This window comes from Asparagus officinalis, chromosome 1, assembly GCF_001876935.1.
Source record: "Asparagus officinalis chromosome 1, Aspof.V1, whole genome shotgun sequence".
Classification (NCBI taxonomy): Eukaryota; Viridiplantae; Streptophyta; class Magnoliopsida; order Asparagales; family Asparagaceae; genus Asparagus; species Asparagus officinalis.
The window spans coordinates 48,829,426-48,849,233 of record NC_033794.1 but is presented as its reverse complement, the minus strand read 5'-3'; the positions used below and the strand labels follow the sequence as shown (position 1 = coordinate 48,849,233).

Below are 19,808 nucleotides of genomic sequence, written 5' to 3'. Positions count from 1 at the left end.
TATACTCAATTCGTTTGCTTATCAAATATTCGCTTAAAATTTGATCTCCTCTAATATTTATTATACACACATAATGTTACATTTTCAACCCATTTAAGCTCTATACACTAATTTTGAGAGGCTTAAACAATCTTAAATTTGTTTTTTAATGAAATATTCAAATTAAATACATGTATATCGTAATTATAAAGAAATAATTCTCATTTATAAATTTAAAATACTCTTTGAAAATTAAATTCTTTAACGAAAGAAATATACTATGATATTCGATATATATACATATGGTTCATGAATGTTTATCAAATATTGAGTATTCGAGTTTGAATTCAAAAATCTTTGTATATTGATATTGAAAGCCGAGTTTGAATTCAATAATTTTAAATAAATACAAATACGAACACTTTAGTTTTCGATTCAGTTCGTTTCGGTCATTTACCACTCCTAATTAAAAATAACTCAATATGACATCTTGGGTTTAGAAATAATGTCACAAGTTGGTGGGTTTACAAATAAATCAGAGTAAAACTCCGGCTTATAGATAAAATCCAAAACACCCTCTTGTTTATTAATTTATTTATTTTACGTTTCCTAATTTCTAGTGATATATCACATACCGAGGTTGCCCTCCTCTTAGGTACTGTTTGGCAACCAAAAAAAGTGTCTTATCTAAGAGCTTGTGTCTTATTGACTTGGTCAATAAGTTAGTAGAGCTGTTTGGTGACCAAAAATAGGAGAGGATTATTTTGGAGATTGTGTCTTTTGTAAGTAGCTTTTGGAAAGCTATCTCAAGTAGCATTTGTCTTTGGGGAAGGAGCTGCCAATTTTTTTTTCCGTTTTTGCCCCTAATAATTCTAATTTTATATCAATAATATTGCATGTCCTTTTTAGTTATTTAACAAATTTAAGCTAGTTGTACAGCTATTTTTGCCAAACAGCTCTAGTCAATCAGCTAGCTACACAGCTATCAGCTTTCAGCTACAATTTCACAGCTTTCAGCTATAATCTCGCAGCTTTCAGCTAGTTTTGCCAAACAGAGCCTTAAACTCTCTCTTTCATGGATCCTTTTCATACTTGCCATCATCCAATAGATACGAGGTCAACCAGCATTATAAAAAAAAACCCACGAACTTGATCAACAGAGGAGCATTCATCATCCCTATCTGTTTCTCCTCAACTTGCACATCAGGTGTTTGTTGAGATTCCCCTTTGAGATGCCCATTGCTTCTTTTATCGGCAACAATGGCCAACGACTCTCCTGTATCTGTTGTGATCCTGGCGGAGCTGAATAATAAGTCCAATAAAAGTAGAAGAGATGAGGTTGCTATAGAAGTTGGCGAAGGAAAATTGTGCAGGATTTGTCATCTCAGTAGAGAGAAGGGTTCAGACGAGGCGGTTCTTATCGGATGCGGGTGCAAGGGTGAGCTGGGGTACGTGCACCCGGATTGCGGCGAGGCTTGGTTTAGAGTCAGGGGAAACAGGTATTCTTTCTATGCGTTCGCTTTTTAGGCAATGAAATTCACATGAACATAGAGCAGATCATGAAACACAAGAAGTACATGTGATCATCACGCTGCAAATGAAATGCTATTTGAGAGGTATTGATAATTTGATGAAGTTTTTAGTGGTTGATCAATTATTAAAACTCTACGTACGTCAATGACTTTTGACGTATAGATGACATTTTTATTTTGGCTTCTCCATGTTTCTGTATTTTGTGATGTTTGAAGAGTTTTTATGTGTGCATGCATATGGTAGAAGAGATCTAGTGATTAAATTCCAAAAGAGAACTAGGAATCATAGTAGGATTAGTTCTGGACCTGTATCCTCTCCCATTCGATGGTAATTGGAGAGGGCGCAATTAGGGTAATCCTTACGCTCCCTTTCAATTTAATGATTGCGATCATGCCACGTGGAATTTCACTTTTACAATAGTAGTTTTCACGGTGGTGGTTTTAAAGAGCTTTAGTGGTTCTCAAGACAGTATTGGAAAATCATATGTGACAAGGCATGATCTCATCCCTTGAAATCGTAGTAAAAGGTAAGATGTTGGGGTTATTGGACCCTCTTCGATTACTACCTAATTGGAGAGGATCCGAGTACGTTTTATCTTGATTAGATACTGGTACAAATTTGTGGAGAGGCCCTTATCCGTTTCTAATCTGTTGATGGAGCCTTAAAAGGCACCTGTCAATTCTTTGTGGAATTAAAGTCAACACCTACAATATGTCAATTTGGAAGATGAAGCATCAAGATACCAGCTAATATTTCTTAAATTATCCTTTCTGAAACTTTTATCTTAGATTTTGGTGAGTCATCCAAAACTTGCAAATTCTTTTAACTATTCAGGTGTGTTAAGGGTAATTGCAATGAGAAATGAGAATCCAAATAAAATCAGATGGCACATAGAATTGTAGTATTGCAGTTTGCTTCCTCAAAGTTGTTTTCTGACCTGATTCCAAGAGGTTTGTTTTTATATTGGCAATTGATAGAATCTTTTGCTTGATACTTCAATGGAGGTTGCGGAGCTTGGTAACACTTAATCTCAATAATTGAGTCAATTATAGACTGACTTTTGGATAATTGATTTCTTACATCCTCTTAAAATGATGAGGTAGGTGAACAGGTGAACAATGGAGCCCAATGCGTACAAGAACCCCACCTGAAAAGTCTACTTTGTTGTCTCCTTTGGGATCAATGATAATCATGCACTATTGATATCGTATTGGGTTGTTGGATTTCATATATTTTCTTTGACCAAATATAGTGAATTTCCTAACAACTTGTACTTGAAACTATATATTCCGCAATCAAAACAATTTTCACCAAATAACCAAAACACTTTTATCTACCAATAACGAAATCTTTCACTGCAAATGACATGCTTCGGGTGCATTAGATTGATGAAATAAGTTACCCTTATATGTGTTGTTTCTATATACTCATCTGCTTTTGTATTCTTTCTATTTGTTTTCTGTGCGTCTCTTGGGCATTTTTAGGAGAAATTGTTTATTGGGACTAATATTATTACATGTGTTAATGCACATGCAACCGACATTAAAACTTAATTATTCGAACTTTTATATAAAAAGTGTCACTTTAATATCTTAAAGCAGAGAATATAATATAAAGAGCCTCTAGGTTTTACTCTTCTTTTCTAAGAAGCTCCTAACTTTCTATTTTTGACAAAGAAGCCTATAGGTTTTACTAATCTTTCTAAAAATCCCCTAACTCTCTATTTTCGACAAACATTCCCTTGATTCTTATTCTTACCCTACTCTTCTAAGAAGCCCCTAGCTTTCTTTTCTTAACAAGGAAATCTCTAACTTAACAAGAAGATTTGAGGGCTCCGTAGAAGAGAAAGTTAAAACTTAAGAAAGGTTCTAGAATTAAAGAAAGTCTCTTCCCTCTCATTTTATTAAAATTCTAATTGTTGTTTTTATTATATTTATTTACATGGAAATAACTTTATCATTTTGTATTTATATTTTCTTATAAAAATACAATGTAATAGATATTTAATTAATATGCTCTATGATATGCTTTAGAAAGTTCTAGAATTAAAGAAGGAGAAAAGAAATAATTTGTATGTAATGATCAAATTGTCCCCAAACCTTTAATAAGATGAAGGACACTTTCCCACGTCTTTCAAACTTTTCCCACCCTCAAAACTTTTTTGACTCTTTACCCTGAGAGAAAGATGAAATTGTCGTATTTTTTTTAAACAAATTTACTTCCTGAGGATGAAAGAGTTGAGGGGAAAAAATCACTAAGGGGGTCTATCCACAATGATAGAGCTATAGGGGGTCTATTCGAAATTTGGTAATAGTGCATAGGGTCTGTCCGCAGCAAGTACCCCTGCTTTATTTGCTTAACAAGTACCTAAATTTCCTGCGTACAGACACAACTATGAAAACCTTAACGGCTTAAGTCATGCGAAGAAACTTACCATTTCAACATCTTGGTTTTTATACAGGTACTGTGAAATCTGTGGCATGTTCGCTGAGAATATCAATGGCGACGACAATAGAAACTTCATGGAGGTATGGAATGAAGGAAGGACGGTAGAAAGCGTCGACGGCGTTACTGGAGATTTATCTGAGAGGGGAATTAGTCGTTGGAGGAGACGACCACTCTGTAATATCTTGATGGGATGCTTAGTTCTAGTCTCCGTTCTCCTCTGGTTCTTCCGTGTGAAATTGTTCTGATGAGTAGAATTCGAAGCTCCGTGGTTCTCAGAATTGGGGTGTTTGAGGGATAAATGAGATATCGTATAGAGTGGGGGCTTACGGATGAACTCGTACTGAACTATAGCTTATTTGTACAGCTGTATTATTCATTATTTGTTGGCATGTTTACAACACAATACCGTAAGTTTTATTCTTATTTGAGAAGTATTCTTGCACAGTTCACTTCTCTTCGGCGTTTTGAGAGAAAGACTGCACTGATTCAACTTGACTATGTGTCATGGCTACTGTTGCACATGCGAGCATGGAATTTCACCCCCACCCCCCCCCCCCAACCCCCCCCCCCCCCCCCCTAAAAAAAAAAGCAAACCCCCAAAAAGAAACACCCATTTTCTCTAAATAATTCATTCAGAACAGGCTGCATGAAAGGGGGATCGTTCTCTAAGAATTTTCACTAACTCCTTGAACGTTATTCGAAACAGACCACACAGCGCGCATACTCTTGGTCAGGACTTGTTACTTCCATGCTCAGAATAGCGCGTGTGTTGACGGCACACACGAGGCACACCTCCTGTTACACTCCCCACCACGCGTGTACAGTGCAGGGGGACCCCACAGGAGATTTTAAAAAATCTCCTGTGAGGCCCATTGCCCTGTAGGGCAGGTGGAGGGAAGTGTGATCAGGAGGTGTGTGCTCGTGGCTGTGCCTCTATCATTTCTTTTGCTAGAAATGGGTTACACTTTCTACACGTTGATTTTGAAAGATGCTGAAGGAAAAGGAGATTTTGGAATATATTAGCTTCTATGGAATGATGGAACTGATAAATCTATGTTTCTATTCGCATATTTCTCATATTTGATACACGTGTTCTACTGTTTTAAAAGAGGCTAAAAGGTTTCTAGCATGCGGTCACAATTTTCAAAAGTCAAAAACGTCCTTGCAACGTATTGAGAGAAATTCGAAAATTTTCAATAGAAAAACACTTCCACTACCTCAGCAACCCTGCACGTTTTTGCGTCATGTACGCATAGCGTACATCTAAAGACTAATTTTCTATTATATTTTTAAAATAAAATAAATAAATAAATAAGAAGAAACGGCTGATACGTAGACATGACAAATTCATTACTTCAACTAAATCAACGCAGATCTCTGTTAAATCTGCTTGTTAATTCTTTTGGGACAAATTTCCTTGGTAAAAAAAAAGGACTCCTGCATCACTACATGAATTACGCAAGTTAATCTGAGTACACTACTATGAATTTTAGTAACTTTTTCAAAATAGATGAATGAGAAAAGCACCTTTTAGTCATCAAACCCCTAAAGAACAAAATATTATTCATGAAGATATAAGATCAAAAGGTTCCTTTTACCCATTAAATATTACCAAATAAGATAAACATTGTGAACATTATAATCGTTTTCCATACCTTCTTGATATAGAGCAAGGATTTGTATAACTAGACAACAGCAACGGAAGACCTTGAAAAAAAGCTCAAACTTGGCCCAGAAAGTAAATAAATAAAAAAATAAAAGAAGAAGAAAAAAGAAATAAAAAAGTTAACACACCCTATTAGAAAAGAGAAATCAATAGAACAGAAAGATAATTAAAAAAAATAAGCCTACTATGATCGTAAACCAAACAAAAGACATTCAGTGTCCAAAATTTCCAAGGAAACAAAGGAAACCACAACAAGTTTCCATAGATTCAAGTACAGAAGTATAACTCATCTCACCAATTAAAATCTAAGATTAAGTTATGGAGGGGAATATAATTTAACCGGTGATATTCTGCGACTTATTGAGGATGACACCTTCATACTTAACTTGAAACCATTTCATGGCATCGTCCTTGGTGACCCTGTGCTGAATTCCTACGCGGGATTTGCACCTGCGACGACGACCAACACGATATCCAGGGCGCTCGAGGACCACGTAGAAGTCCATACCATAGATACCAGTAGAGGGATCGTACCTGAGAGACCAAAATAAATTCAGCAAATAAAAGAAATTTCTCAAACATATACATTTCAGTAGTAAAGACCTATGATGCACGGATACGGATACGGGATACGGGATACGGATACGACACGGACACGGATACGGGATACGGCAAAATCCAAAAAAATAGGATACGGGGATACGGCAAGGAATTTTTTTAAAATTATTATTATATATAGAAAATTTTATAAAATTCAACTAACAATCTAAAATAATACCAAATTTTAATTTTCATTATTTTCATCTTGAACATATAAAAATACAAGCCTATCTTGCAAAACGAGAGTTAAAAATTACAAGTATACATTCACAAGTTAGAACTATACCCAAAATATTACAAATATTCCTTAAAATATTACAAGTATATTGTTGAAATAGAAGGTAAATATTACAAGTATACAAAATATTATAAGCCTAGCCCAAATTTTTATTTACAAGTGCTATCCATATAAATAGGTAAGAATGGGCGCTAGGGCTAGGGTTTTCATCTATCAGATCCTCCAGATCCGACTCCTCTCTCTTCTCCAGATCCGACTCCTCCCTCTCTCTTCCAGATCCGATTCCTCCAGGTCCGACTCCTCCCTCTCTCCTCCAGATCCGACTCCTCCCTCGAATCTCGTCGCCAACTCCTCTGACTCCGCCCTCTCTCCTCCAGATCCGACTCCCTCCTCGAAGCTCCAGATCTGACTCCTCCCTCGAAGCTCCAGATCCGACTCCCCCCTCGAAGCTCGTCACCGACTCTCCCCCTCGAAGCTCGTCGCCGACTCCTCCCTCGAAGCTTGTCATCCCTTGAAGCTCGTTGTCCCTCGAAGATCGTCGTTTAATCCTCCCTCGAAGAGATGGAGATCGAGAGAGAGATGAGGACGACGAGAGACGACGAGAGAGACGAGAGAACTGACCTCCGGCGCGGCGAGCTTGACGAGATCTGACCTCCGGCTGGCGACACGAGAAGACGACGAAAACAGAAGAAGAGGTCTGCGCGAGAGATGAGGAGAGGATCAGCGGCGTCGGGAGTGGGTAAGTCCAGATTTTAGGGTTTTTTTGGGTTTGGGTTTCGGGTTCCCTCCCCCCCCTTTTTCTTTTCATTTGCCGAATCCGTGTCGTATCTCCATTCTCCTTTGACCGTGTCCCCCCCGTTTGACCGTTGACCTGTGTCGGACACGGATTGACCGTGTCCGACACGTGTCTTGCACGTGTCGTGCACGAATCCGTGTCCGATTCGTGTCGGACACGGATTCGTGGCCTTGGGGGGAGTATCCGTGCTTCATAGGTAAAGACAACCATCGAAGCCATGTATAATATCAGACAAGCAATTGTGATGTTTGTGGCGCAAATGAAGATATAGATGATAAGAATGTCCGGTAGGATGTTTTAGACAAAAAAAATTCAGCAAATAAATGGAATTTCTCAAACATTTACATTTCAGTAGTAAAGACTACCATTGAAGCCATGTATAAACATAATATCAGACAAGCAATTGTGATGTTTGTGGCGCAAATGAAGATATAGATGATAAGAATGTCCGGTAGGATGTTTTAGAAGGATTGTGGATATTATATATTGTAATAACAATGCAAAGTCATTTGCATAAGCCCTGTTCTGGCTCTCCTGCAATCTTATTGTTCTTCTGACATTTCAGAGTGTTGTATTGAGAGCATTTTAAATTTTCACACAATGAAAGCTGACAACCCTCAAGTAAATGACCAAACTTCATTTGGCCTTTAATTTTGTCAAAAGTATGTGATTTCAATCATACATATAATGAAATCTAAAACAAAAAATGCCCCCATTGGATCTTTCAAGTTAAGGGGGCATTCGGGTGAGCTTTTTTCCATATGTACATGTTTGGTAACAACAACTTAATTAAGCTAGCTTTAAGTCACAATTTTAAAAGCATACCCCAGTTTTGACCAGATTATAAGCTCATTAAATAAGCTAAAATTGACCAAATATATTACTATTCTACTCATGCAACCTTTATTAAATTTTGATCATAAAAGCCAAAAGCCACCAAAAGCAAACATGGCTTAAGAGCTTATGAAAATAAGCCTCCCCAAACACCTTCTTAGAGGCGCTGTTAGAGGAAACAAATGCAAAGCCTACTTCATTGTATTAGGGAATCTGGCAGCTACAGCAGTACAGCACCATACAATACACGGTAATTAAACATTATCGATTTTTACTATTAACCAGTTTGCAAAAAACATGAGAAAAATATTATGATGCTCTGAATAAGACAAATTTCAAATTCCAAGATACGGATGTTGGAAAGAAGCTAGGTGATAGTGAAAGAAATAAGAGCCCATTGCTTGCAAAGTTGCTTTGGCGTGGACATTGATTTCTCAATGGTCGATTTTATGACTTAACAAACACTTATAATCTGATTCTATCTTTCGTTCATCCACACTGAAACTTCTACCAAATTGAGAAAAGGATTACAATTGCAGAGAAAGACAATGGCATAAGTTGTCAAATACAAAGGAGATAACAGATATCTACCACAAGAGTCCCCAGTTTTCAGTATTCCACTAACTCCATTGTTTGTGATTAATGCAAATACAGTTGTGCTTGTAGGAACCCTCTTGAATAATCATAAAACAAATCGCGACTTTAACAAAACTAGAACATTGTGATCTTAATTAAAAGTGCAAAGTTTGGAAACAATTAAACAAGAAAACCATCATGAGAATTACCATCAGGGGAACCAAGTTTCACCAGTTACAGGTTTCAATTTCCTAACTCAAGAAAAGCATACTGGTGGTGCAATGCAGCTGCAGGATTTTCTTACATTTTCTTCTGAACTTCTAATACTATGGAAAGTCAAGAACTTGATCAGATATCGACTAAGGGAAGGAAACTCAGAGTGGATGGTCATCATTCTGTCATGCCCAGATTTCAATGATATATAATATATTTCTCTGCTAAACATCAAGTCAGAAACTGTCATTTGCAAATGTATTTACTTCCCACTGCTCTAGCTGCTGCTTATGTAGTTTCAGATGGAAAAAACTGAAAAAGAATTACAATTATTACAAATTAAGGCCCAGAAAACCGAGAAAAAATGTTAATAGCCAGGAGACAAAATTAGATAACTACAATACATTCATTGAAAATCTATGCATTACCTTCCAATTGGAGAAAATTGTTGTTTTACATGTCACTATTTACATGCCATTATTTAGTTTCTAACCAAACCTTTCGCAGTGCACACATGCTTAAGGATTTTCTTAGTTTCAGGTCAATGTTAACAAATGCCAATAAGCTATCTTCCATTAAAGTATATGATAATAAATCCAGTGAACTGCATATATCAGTAGTAACTCCAAATGTAAACAAAGACAAACACAAGTAACTACATACCTTTGGTGGTTCAGAAACATGTGGCTCTCATCATAATCTACTATAGTGAGCACAATGCCATATAAGCAAAAGTAATAAACTAAATCAAGCTTACATTGGCAAAAAAATTAGGAGTGAATTAAAACTTACTTGATCCCAAGATCGATATGCTCCTGGATTCCAAAGCCAAAACACCCAGTCTCACTAAAGTTCCTCCTCAACAACTCGTACTCCTTCACCTTCAACCCACTTTCCAACAGCTGCATTGCCTTGTCACCTCTAACCGTAACATAGCAAGCAATCTTCTCATTACGCCTAATACCAAAAGACCGAACAGTGTACCTTGCTGTTGAGCAACATTCAACAAAGTAAAATGATCAATAATCCAAAAAAAAGCCGAGTTCACAAATCTCCATGAACTTTGGGGTGATATCAACGTCTTAAAAAGTTAAAAGAAAACCCCCAAACAAACCTTTTGTGAAGTTTCACAAAAGCCCTGAACTTTCGAAAAGTTACAACTACCGGAATAACATCTATTAAGAAAATAAACTTCCTCTAGTAGTAAAACCACAAGACGAAGCTACATCCCTGCCTCTATTCTCTCTTTCCAGACAGACCCTAGAACGGATTTTGCCCCAAAGTTCAGGGTCCTTTTTGAAAGTTCTTCCAAAGGTCAGGAAACTCTCAAAGTTTGAGAGTGTTCTTCAATGTTAAGATGATGACTGTTTTGTGCAAATAACCTCAATGTATAGGGTGCTTCTTCTGACATTTGCCATAATAATAATAACTATAATGTAAAAAGGAAAAAAATGATTACCCTTTGAGAACACAGGTGATTGTCCACTCAGCTGCTCCAACACCTACAAATTTGTACAAAAGATGAGACTTTTATCATAAAAAATTAATCAAAGATTGAAAAAAACAATAGAAACCTTGGCGGCTCTGGTGAGACGATCACCGCTCTCTCCAACTGAAATGTTGAGGACAAGTTTCTGGACCTTGATCTCCCTCATGGGGTTCGAGAGCTTCTTATCTGAAGCCTGTAATTAACCACAAAAAAAAGGAAATATAAATAAAGAAATGAAATTTTCAAATGAATTAAGAAGTTAAGAGAGTTTTTGAGAAAAAAGAGAGATTGACCATCGGGGTTTTTGGGGGCGAATGCGATCGGGGAGACGGCGGGCGAAACCCTAAAAAGGGGGCGGCGGGTTTGACAGGGTTTTATTTCATGAGGAAAATTACATCGAGGCCCAGCACTTATGACAAATTAATTTCCAGGTGCAAAAAGTGTGTATTTTGGGGGTGTAAAAGGAATGTATTTCCGTTGCCGGGACTTGAACCCGGGTCTCTCGGGTGAGAGCCGAGTATCCTAACCAACTAGACTACAACGGAGGGGTTGCACGTATTTTTCTTTGAATCAATATATCTAGAAAGTATTTCCATCTATTTATCTTATATAAAAATACAACGTAATGAGTTTTGTTATGTGCTATGTTTGGGTTGCCGGGACTTGAACCCGGGTCTCTCGGGTGAGAGCCGAGTATCCTAACCAACTAGACTACAACGGAGGGGTTGCACGTATTTTTCTTTGAATCAATATATCTAGAAAGTATTTCCATCTATTTATCTTATATAAAAATACAACGTAATGAGTTTTGTTATGTGCTATGTTTGGGTTTTGAATTATTGTTAGAGATCTAAATGGGGTTTTTACTTTCTAATGAGATAATTCAAATTTTTCTACTAGTTGCTTTAGTGTTCTTAAAGGGGGTTTAGGGTTGCAATTTTTAAAATTTCAACGGCACAAATGTAAACATCACCAGGGTTCACCTGCTAATAATCAATAAAACTTATAGGGATGCAACTGCAACCCTATGATACATGTGGTGTTTTCATCATAACCTTTGTATGTATGTGTCTTGCTTCCAAACAATCTTTCGGAAATTAGGCCAAAAAATAATGTGTGGCTTAAAATCCGTCTGAGATCTAAACATGATATACGAGTAAGCCGGACCATGCAATATCGTTTATATACAGGGGCGGATCTATATACAGTCCAACCCCCCCCCCCCCTCAAACGTTTTGGATCCCGCCCTTGGTCCCCTGCCTCCAACTTTGCTCTTTTCTACATCATTTTGAGAAGTTTTTGTTTTCGTCGAAAGTCGTTTTCATTGTCGATTCCATTAAAACTTAAATCGTTTACAGTGAATTACAATGAAAAATAAACAAATTACAACTTTCTTGAAAAATAACACAGAAATCGTTTATCGATTTCTGTTTTGTGGGACTTTGCCTGTGTCGAGAGTGCTTTGGCTCGTGGACCACCAAATCATAGATTGTGAAGGGATTTGGGGATTCTTTCTTCGTTTATCGAAGTAAGAATTTAAAGCGAATATCTTATCGATGTAAGATGTTCACTCTTCTAAAGATCAAGTCAGAGCTTGGATCTCTAGGAATCACTAGAACCAGTTCTAAGGAATGAAGACTCTCTCCAATTCAACAAAAAGCTTAAGCTTCTTTGCTCCAATCTGCTCTCTGTCCTTTGCTTCGTGTCTAGGGAGGTATTTATAGGGATAGAGGTGCACAACAGTGGAAATGGAGGCAGAATAACTGATCGAATATAGGCTCTTTGGGCGCGTCAGTCTATGCTACCGCGGCTATTGGCGCGTCAGTGTGGACTGGCGTGGCCAAAGAGGCAGTTCCAGCCACGTTCCATCATGTTTGAAACCGTCCTCCTACGACTTTTAACCACTTTTTTTATGGTTTAACTGCTTGTACACGACAGCACATATTCTCTTTCTGATATGTCGTCACGTGGACCTCCAAGAGATGTTAAAAATTGTCAACAATTCACATAAAAGGCTACTATACTATTTGCGCGTCACACTTTGCTGCCGCTGTAGGAGTAAATTTTGATCTCCCGAAAACAGGGAACTTCGTTTGTATTGATAAGAATAGCTTATTACAAACTAATTAATCGAAATTACAACAGAAGCAGAGGGAATGCCCTAGCTTATTACAAACTAATTAATCGAAATTACAACAGAAGCAGAGGGAATGCCCTCCTTGTTTAAATGTGAGGACTTTCGGTAGCTACAGGATGCTTCGCTCGATTCTCGCACCGAGTCTGCTTCCCTTGGACGGTTCGACCGAGGTTGCTGACGAGCTTCAGTACACGGTAGAGGCTCGGGTTGATGGAGTTCGAATCTTCTAGTTCGACGGCGATCAGGGCTCGGAACTAGAAGAGGACGCTGCAGTGCAAAGGTTATGCAAAGAGCTTGTCGTCGACCCGATCGGGGGTCGAGAGCTAGTGGTTCGGTTAACTGATTAAATTAATCAATTAACTATGGGCGAGCTTCTGAACGTTGGACCGTTCTATGCTGAATGCTCCACCCCTTCGAACCTTTCGAACCTCTTCATTGTCGCTGGAAGAGGCTCTTAAATAGAGGAGAGACGGCTTGGTCGCCCCTTGAATCATGGGATGTGACCATGTACTGTTGTGAGGTATCTTGCTGCTCATCTGTACTATGAGTGGTCATTCGAGGGGTTGTGTTTCACATTACGTCACGTAGGAGTGAAAAGGCCCCCTCCTCGTATGTGAGACAGCGGCTGCCCAACACTCGAGTGCGTTTGGCCAGCTCACCGAATGCCGGCGAATCCAGACCTTGACTAGGACAGGCGAGGTGAACTGCATTTATGAGGGTGCAGGTTGATCTGGCGTCTGTCCGCTCACTCGTACTGTGAACGGCTACTCGACGGGCTTGGAGTACTGTGCTCTCTCCCTTCACATCACGAGAAGTGGGAAAATGTGTGCCCAATACTCGAGTGGGTTTGGACAGCTCGCCGAATGCCGGCGGATCTAGCTCTCGACTCGGACGGGCTCGTCAAAATCATCAGTCGAGAAATCTGACACAAGAGAATATAAGTACGAAAGGAGAATAAAGAGACTTCGACCAATAGAAATCAGTTACCTCTTATAGGTGCGTCAGCCTCTCTATTCCCAAGATCCACGTTTGCCTCCTGCAAATTATCTAAAAGAGCAAGAAGCACAGAGACAATTAGGGAATGCACAAATTCCAAATCATTCAACTCCTTTGTGTATTGTTAATGGTAGATGTACCTGGATTCATCGAACCGGGTCCTACATTGACGGTCTCCCTAATGTCACCAGCTTCTGCAGGCCTTTCTACCTGGTGCGGTGAGTCGGGCTCACCAGAAGATGTAAAATCATGAAAAACAGGATCAGGACTCATCTCTCTCTCTCCCCATGCTCTCCTATATAGAGATAGAAAGGCATGAGTCAAAGTTCTGAATGACAAGAGGTTGGTCTATAGGGTAGATGTTACCTCCATCACTGGCAGGATCATCACTGGACAAATCCATATCAGATGCTCGCGAAACTGCACGCGGCTTGCGGGCTAATCTCTTCCGCCTAGCGGCAGGAGCAACAATCGAANGGACGGGCAAGGTGATATGCATTCATGAGTGTGCAGGCTGATTTGGCACCTGTCCGATCATTCGTACTGTGAACGGCCACTCGACGGGCTTGGAGTACTGTGCTCCCTCCCTTCACATCACGGGAAGTGGGGAAAAACCATCCTTGTATGCAGTGGAAAGGCCGTCAGGTATGAATTTGGCTCTCGACTCGTGCAGGCGAGGCGAGTAAGCGGGCGGATTTGGATGATCTTGACTCATGCAGGCGAGTCGATCATACAGGCGAATCTGGATAACCTTGGCTCATGAGGGCGAGCCTACCATACCGGCGAATCTAAGTGACTTCGGCTCATGCGGGCGAATATGGGGCTTGTGCGCCAGCGAGCCCAACCCGTGGTTGCGGTTCGCCCTTCACCCAAGTGGGCGGTTCTGATTCGCGGGTGGATTCATGTACAAATTTGCGGCGGTAATTTTTACCGTCTACAATAATACGTTAGCGTCACATATGAGGCCTTGGGCGCGTCACCATAGGCTGCCGCGCCTTTGGCGCGTCACCATAGGCTGTCGCGCCTTATGCGCGTCACCATGGGCTGCCGCTCCTATACGTGTCGCCTGTCAGTGTATTTTATCACATGCATGCACATTGTTCTCTTCTCAGTCTTGAGTTGTACTTGGATATCTATGAGCAATTTTTGACGCCTACAGATACCCCCTCCAAAGTATCTCAGACTCGTTTTTTTTTTATAGAAGAGTCTGGGACACTTTGGATAAGATAGGTTTTACTTACAATCCCTTTAGTATTTAGTTGAGGAGGTCGCGTAGAATGGTTTGTGAATTGCTTCAATTCCTGACTTCTTCATCTTTTAGTCTATTCAGTGCTTTGTAGAATAGCTAAAATTCTTCCGGTTCTGCGTTTATCACTTGACCGTTGTCGAAGTCTTAAACTAAAGCTGACGAAGGAATAGTTTATACTCATATACCTTATTGGAGTATTCGGAAAATAGTTTAACCTCATATACCTGTTGGAAGGTTCAAGGAGATGCAGTTTATACTCATATACTCATCGGAGTTTTTGGATATACATTACAAATACAATGAGGAATGTATATATTCAAATACCTATGGGATCACTGTTGGCGCGCCATACTTTTGCGCGTCAGCGTCGACTGACGTGTTAATGCGCGTCAGTGTCGACTGACGTGCTAATGCGCGTCAGTGTCGACTGACGCGCTAATGCGCGTCAGCATAGACTGACGCGCTAAAGCGCGTCAGCGTCGACAGACGCGCACAGAGGCGGTCAGTTGGGGTTTTAAAATTGAGGGTTGGGGCTTTTCGGGTCATTCTTCCCCGTCGTTCTGAATTCGAAACATCCTCAAATACCCTCTATAAAAGATATTTTGGCTCTTCTCCTCTCCACCTCTTCATATTTCGGTGATTCTTGTTCGAAGAAGATCTAGGGTTTCAGGTTCTTTACCCAGATCTGAGATTTGCTTCGGTCTTTTCATCCTTCGAGCCTAATTCTTCTCGTCCCCTGGTAAAACCGATCCTATAGGTCATACTTTGGGATTTTATTTTGATCTTTGCTTGGGATTTCATCTAAAACCCTAATTTCCTGGATTTTATTTTGATCTTTGCTTGGGATTTCATCTAAAACCCTAATTTCCTGATTCTTTAGGTTGATTTCATCATGTCCCCTAAGAAGGCTCGTGTTCCTCATCTAAAACCCTAATTTCCTGATTCTTTAGGTTGATTTCATCATGTCCCCTAAGAAGGCTCGTGTTCCTAAAGGTAAATCAGCCGCCCAAGCATCTGAAGAAGTTGAGGCCCCTGCTCTATCGTTTGGAGGTAATCTTTTAGCTTTTCTCTGTCCAAAATTGATGACTTTATGTATATAACCTCGTTTGCCTCCTCTGAGAGTCATTCGGTAAGAGTTGACATCCTCCTTTGAGGGGATTGACACTATAAAACACATATCTTGTTTAATCAAGACATGTACCACAGCCGAGATGCGAGTTTTCCTCGAACTCATGGATTTTCGAAGCCAACGGCCACTGCTCAGTTACCGCGGCAGCACGTGCTGCCTCGGCTAAGCATGGCAACAAACACTGTCGCGGTAACACACGGCAGTAAACACTACCGCGGCTACTTAGAGCAGTGAGTCCTACTCTTTTAGCCTCTCCTTCGTCCAACTGTGTCCAATTTTGTTTGCAGTCCACTTTCCTTCTGTAGCCTTTTTTGATAGAGAAGATCCTGGTCAGAGTGGCAACCTCCATGCTTCTTTCAATGGTGATTTTCTTGTTAGGGAGGCCTGTCAGTTTAATGAGGGTTGTGATGATAGTATTCCTGAACTGGTTCGTGAAGGAAGTCGTCGTACGCTGCGACAATTATTAACCGATTTACCCTTGACACCTATACGAGATTCTACCGAACCATTGAAGAAACGCAATTATTTGTTCGGAGATTCTATAGAGGATCCTGACGTTCTTTCATGTAGTCAAGAAGTTTGGTTGAACGACTCCGATGGAGATCTCCTATTTCTTCCCTTGTTTCCCCGACATTACTCATTGTTGCAATTACGGAACTTGACAGTATCGAGAAAAATGTCATGGCATTTGACAGAGGATCATGAACGCGTCCATTGCGGGTTCATAGGTAATGATGTTACAGCACCTGGCTCCAGTGGTCGACATACTGTTCGTGGCCTTCACCCGGGGATACTTGGCTCAGATAGTGCACCTCAGAATGAATTGATGATAAGGGCCAATACAGTGAAAACCCAGCTTGCTAGACTAGGCAGAGAATTTCCCCTCAAAAAATTTAGATGCTTCGGTTGGGTCCATTCGCTTGCAGATAAATGGTGGTCCAGGATGACTAACTATGTGCTTGGGCGTTGGGGACAAGAATTAGCCAACATTAGGTTAGACGTCCCGATTCGAGCCAGCATGTACGGCCTTCCGATAAGCGTCGACCACTTTCTAGCTTTGTTTGAATCTTATAACCCAGATACAAACACATTCTTCACTAAATATGGGGAATTAGGGCTTCCACTCCATGAGATGATGAAGGTGTCGGGATTACCGATAGGGAATACCCCATATCAAGAATACTTCCCTGCTAATCGTCAGCTTATGAGGATGAAGAGGGCTGGCTCGGTTGTCTATGATATTCTTTGGGAATTAACCTGTCATTATCAGACGGCGATAGCCAGGATTGAGGTGAAAAGCAAGAAAGCAGCTCGAGTCAATCTGAAGCAATTTGCCGACTACTTATTCCAGAATCTCGAGAGTTCGACTGGTGAAGCGGTTTGTGAATCGTCTATGCTGACTCCCTCTGAGATCAATAGGTTAATAACGAAGATCGATGCTTAATCTTATACTATCGGATCATCTGAAGCCGGCTTCCCGAGCGGTACGAAGTTTAGGACCTTCTTATGGTAGGCCACGAAGAAAATGAGATCAGAGACTCTTCTTGCTGGATACTTAGCCATTTGGCTAAAGAAGTGCGTGGTGCCACATCAACCTTCGGATGCTCTCCCACTTGAGGTTCTATTTCCGGCTATTCAGCTAGTCATTGGGGGCTGATTATCGCTACTCTCTGCTATGATCACTGACATCCACAGTGGGCTACGCAGTTTAGCTAAGACTTTCACACAAGTGGGTGTTGATCCCTCCAGCAAAATTCCTATGTCGAGAGTAGAACAGTCATACACGTATTTAATGACTTGGCTGGTTTTTCACCGATCTGATATGATGTCGGCTCCCGAGATTTCTGACCCGGAGATTCCTTTGCTACAACTCTTGGAAGGATGCAAATGGTTGAATCCATCCCGACAATGGCACGACGTAGTATGGCAATTCAGGGTGGCTAAGTGTTGGGAATTCCATAAATGTTTCCCCCGAATCTTAGGTGCTTATAATGAAATGCTCGCCGATGAGGAAATGTCTGGGGCTAATAGGACCTCTCTCAATTTGGGCGGCTTTCACTGGCTGATGAATATTCGACCAGGTTATATGGTTTTCCTGTCGAAGAACACTTGCAGGATAGAGCCTTATTTCTCCTGTAGATTTGCACGACAATTTGGCTATGATTAATTATATATCGGGAACCCAAGCAGATGGCCTACGACCTGTGGAGGTCTCATTGATGGGATACGAGCCTGGTTTTAGAATATCGTCGGCTGTACCGGCGCTCAATTTAGCCTACCTGTCGTTGAGCCCGAGCTTCATGCGACTTTTCTCTATTGTCGGTGGCTCTTAGCTGCCAATACACCCACGAAGAAGAGGAGAATTGCCGAGTTAGAAGTCGAAGCTGCAGTCCAAAGAGTTATACCTTCTAGGAGAGGAAAAGGGCCCACTACATCTTCCCGTAAAGGAAAGTAGATAGCTGATCCAGAGGAAAGTGACGAATTTGAAACGTCTAGTGAAGAGGATGAGACCGGAGATGAAGCAGAAGCTGATATTCCTCCTTCTCCTATAGCCCACAGGACTCGTCGTGCTTCCTCACCTAAGTCACCAAATGCTCCTTCAAAGGGTATACAAATAAAGGAGAAGAATATTCCTTTGTCATCTTCTAATAGAATGACCATTAAATGGCCTGTCTTGGAAGAAGAAGAAGAAGAAGAAGAAGAAGAAGAAGGCGAGGATGTTCAATCACTTATTCGCAGGAAAAGACCCCGATCTCCTGTTTCTTCTGAAGCTCAACCTCAAACTTCTCACGGAACTGAACTGCGTACAAAATTTCGTCATGAGAGTTCTGAGGTTCCAAGGGATACTCGCGTATCGAAGAGGATTAAGAAGACTGCCCATCGACAACGTAAACTTCCCCCATTGTTTGAAGAGGAGTTTACCCAAGATCTTCCGGTTGACGCGGGAGGTAAAATCCCATCCTCATCTCTTTTTCACTATCTTATCTTCGAATATAAAATCTTATTTATTCTTTTGCTGTCGCAGGTGAGCCAGAAGAAGAAGGAGAAATTATGCTCGAGCCTTCCTCCCCTGGCTTGATGGATGTTGACGAACCAAGCTTCACTCAACGAGTACATAGAGCGATGAGTGAAGAACCCATTAGTATGGACACCACCGCTCCTCCAGTTACCGCATCGACCTCGCCAACCACTGACACATGTACAAATGTTTTCTCATTTGAGGGGCACTTTCGGGAGATAAGCGAATCGGAACATATTCCTCTTCTACTAACTTGTGCGCTTTATCTTCTTTTAGTTAAACTAAAGGAGGTAGGTGCGAGTAGTAGTGTTGCTGATCCCGCGACGGACATTGAAGGTAACCTCAATTTCATTCGCTTTAGTTTCTTCATACCTTTATGTATGTATTGATGGGTGATTATGTCCCATAGGTATTCCTGCTAATGAGCCAAGAGACCAGGAAACTACTCATGATGTGGAGGTCGGAGACTTTAGCGAGCATGATTTCAATCTCGATATCTCCGAAGATGACCATCAACGTATTTCTGATCTGCTGTCAGACCAAGCTCCGACTGCTACTGTAGGACCAACTACTAGAGCTGGTTCTACTGAAGTAGGTACATCAGAGGGTATGCACTTTCGAACTTAGGTCTTCAATTAACCTTTTGTTTCTCATTTTAATAATTAAATAAGAATTTCAGTCGTAGGACCAACCATTGAAGTTGATACGTCTACTATTATCGGTGTATCCGACCAACCTGAAGGCTTAGGTTTCCTGCTTTTGACAGGTCCCCCGGCTGAAATTGAACCGTCAGCTATTGTTCCTCCGACTTCTGACACTGCCGAGACTGAGCCCGTTGTAATTTCTGATCCGACCCCAGTTGTTTACGAAGTCGGAGTGTCGGGGGCGACCGTGGAAGAGCAAATC

The 19,808-nt window shown here is 40.6% G+C and overlaps 2 protein-coding genes and 2 non-coding genes across 4 annotated transcripts; 1 reads left to right on the top strand and 3 right to left on the bottom strand.

The window, feature by feature from the left end:
* Window positions 1,026-4,389, top strand: LOC109842333. Its single transcript, XM_020411227.1, has 2 exons — window positions 1,026-1,478; window positions 3,974-4,389. The coding sequence occupies exons 1-2, from the start codon at window positions 1,240-1,242 to the stop codon at window positions 4,203-4,205; spliced, it is 471 nt and encodes a 156-aa protein (XP_020266816.1). The 5' UTR covers window positions 1,026-1,239; the 3' UTR covers window positions 4,206-4,389.
* LOC109823815 (60S ribosomal protein L11-like) lies at window positions 5,790-10,774 on the bottom strand. Its single transcript, XM_020390206.1, has 5 exons — window positions 10,666-10,774; window positions 10,458-10,565; window positions 10,343-10,385; window positions 9,676-9,871; window positions 5,790-6,160 (listed from the first exon to the last, which is right to left on the bottom strand). The coding sequence occupies exons 1-5, from the start codon at window positions 10,666-10,668 to the stop codon at window positions 5,962-5,964; spliced, it is 549 nt and encodes a 182-aa protein (XP_020245795.1). The 5' UTR covers window positions 10,669-10,774; the 3' UTR covers window positions 5,790-5,961.
* TRNAE-CUC lies at window positions 10,845-10,917 on the bottom strand. The gene has a single exon. It is a non-coding gene; the product is annotated as a tRNA-Glu (tRNA).
* TRNAE-CUC lies at window positions 11,021-11,093 on the bottom strand. Its single transcript has one exon. It is a non-coding gene; the product is annotated as a tRNA-Glu (tRNA).

What these genes read in the sequence shown, in the direction of transcription:
- LOC109823815 (XM_020390206.1), bottom strand. An exon ending in GTCTCACCAGAGCCGCCAAG is followed by an intron (nt 10,386 to 10,457) that starts GTTTCTATTGTT and finishes ACAAATTTGTAG; the next exon opens with GTGTTGGAGCAGCTGAGTGG. An exon ending in ATCACCTGTGTTCTCAAAGG is followed by an intron (nt 9,872 to 10,342) that starts GTAATCATTTTT and finishes GTTGCTCAACAG; the next exon opens with CAAGGTACACTGTTCGGTCT.
- LOC109842333 (XM_020411227.1), top strand. Translation starts at nt 1,240, where the DNA reads ATGGCCAACGACTCTCCTGTATCTGTTGTGATCCTGGCGGAGCTGAAT. An exon ending in TTTAGAGTCAGGGGAAACAG is followed by an intron (nt 1,479 to 3,973) that starts GTATTCTTTCTA and finishes GTTTTTATACAG; the next exon opens with GTACTGTGAAATCTGTGGCA.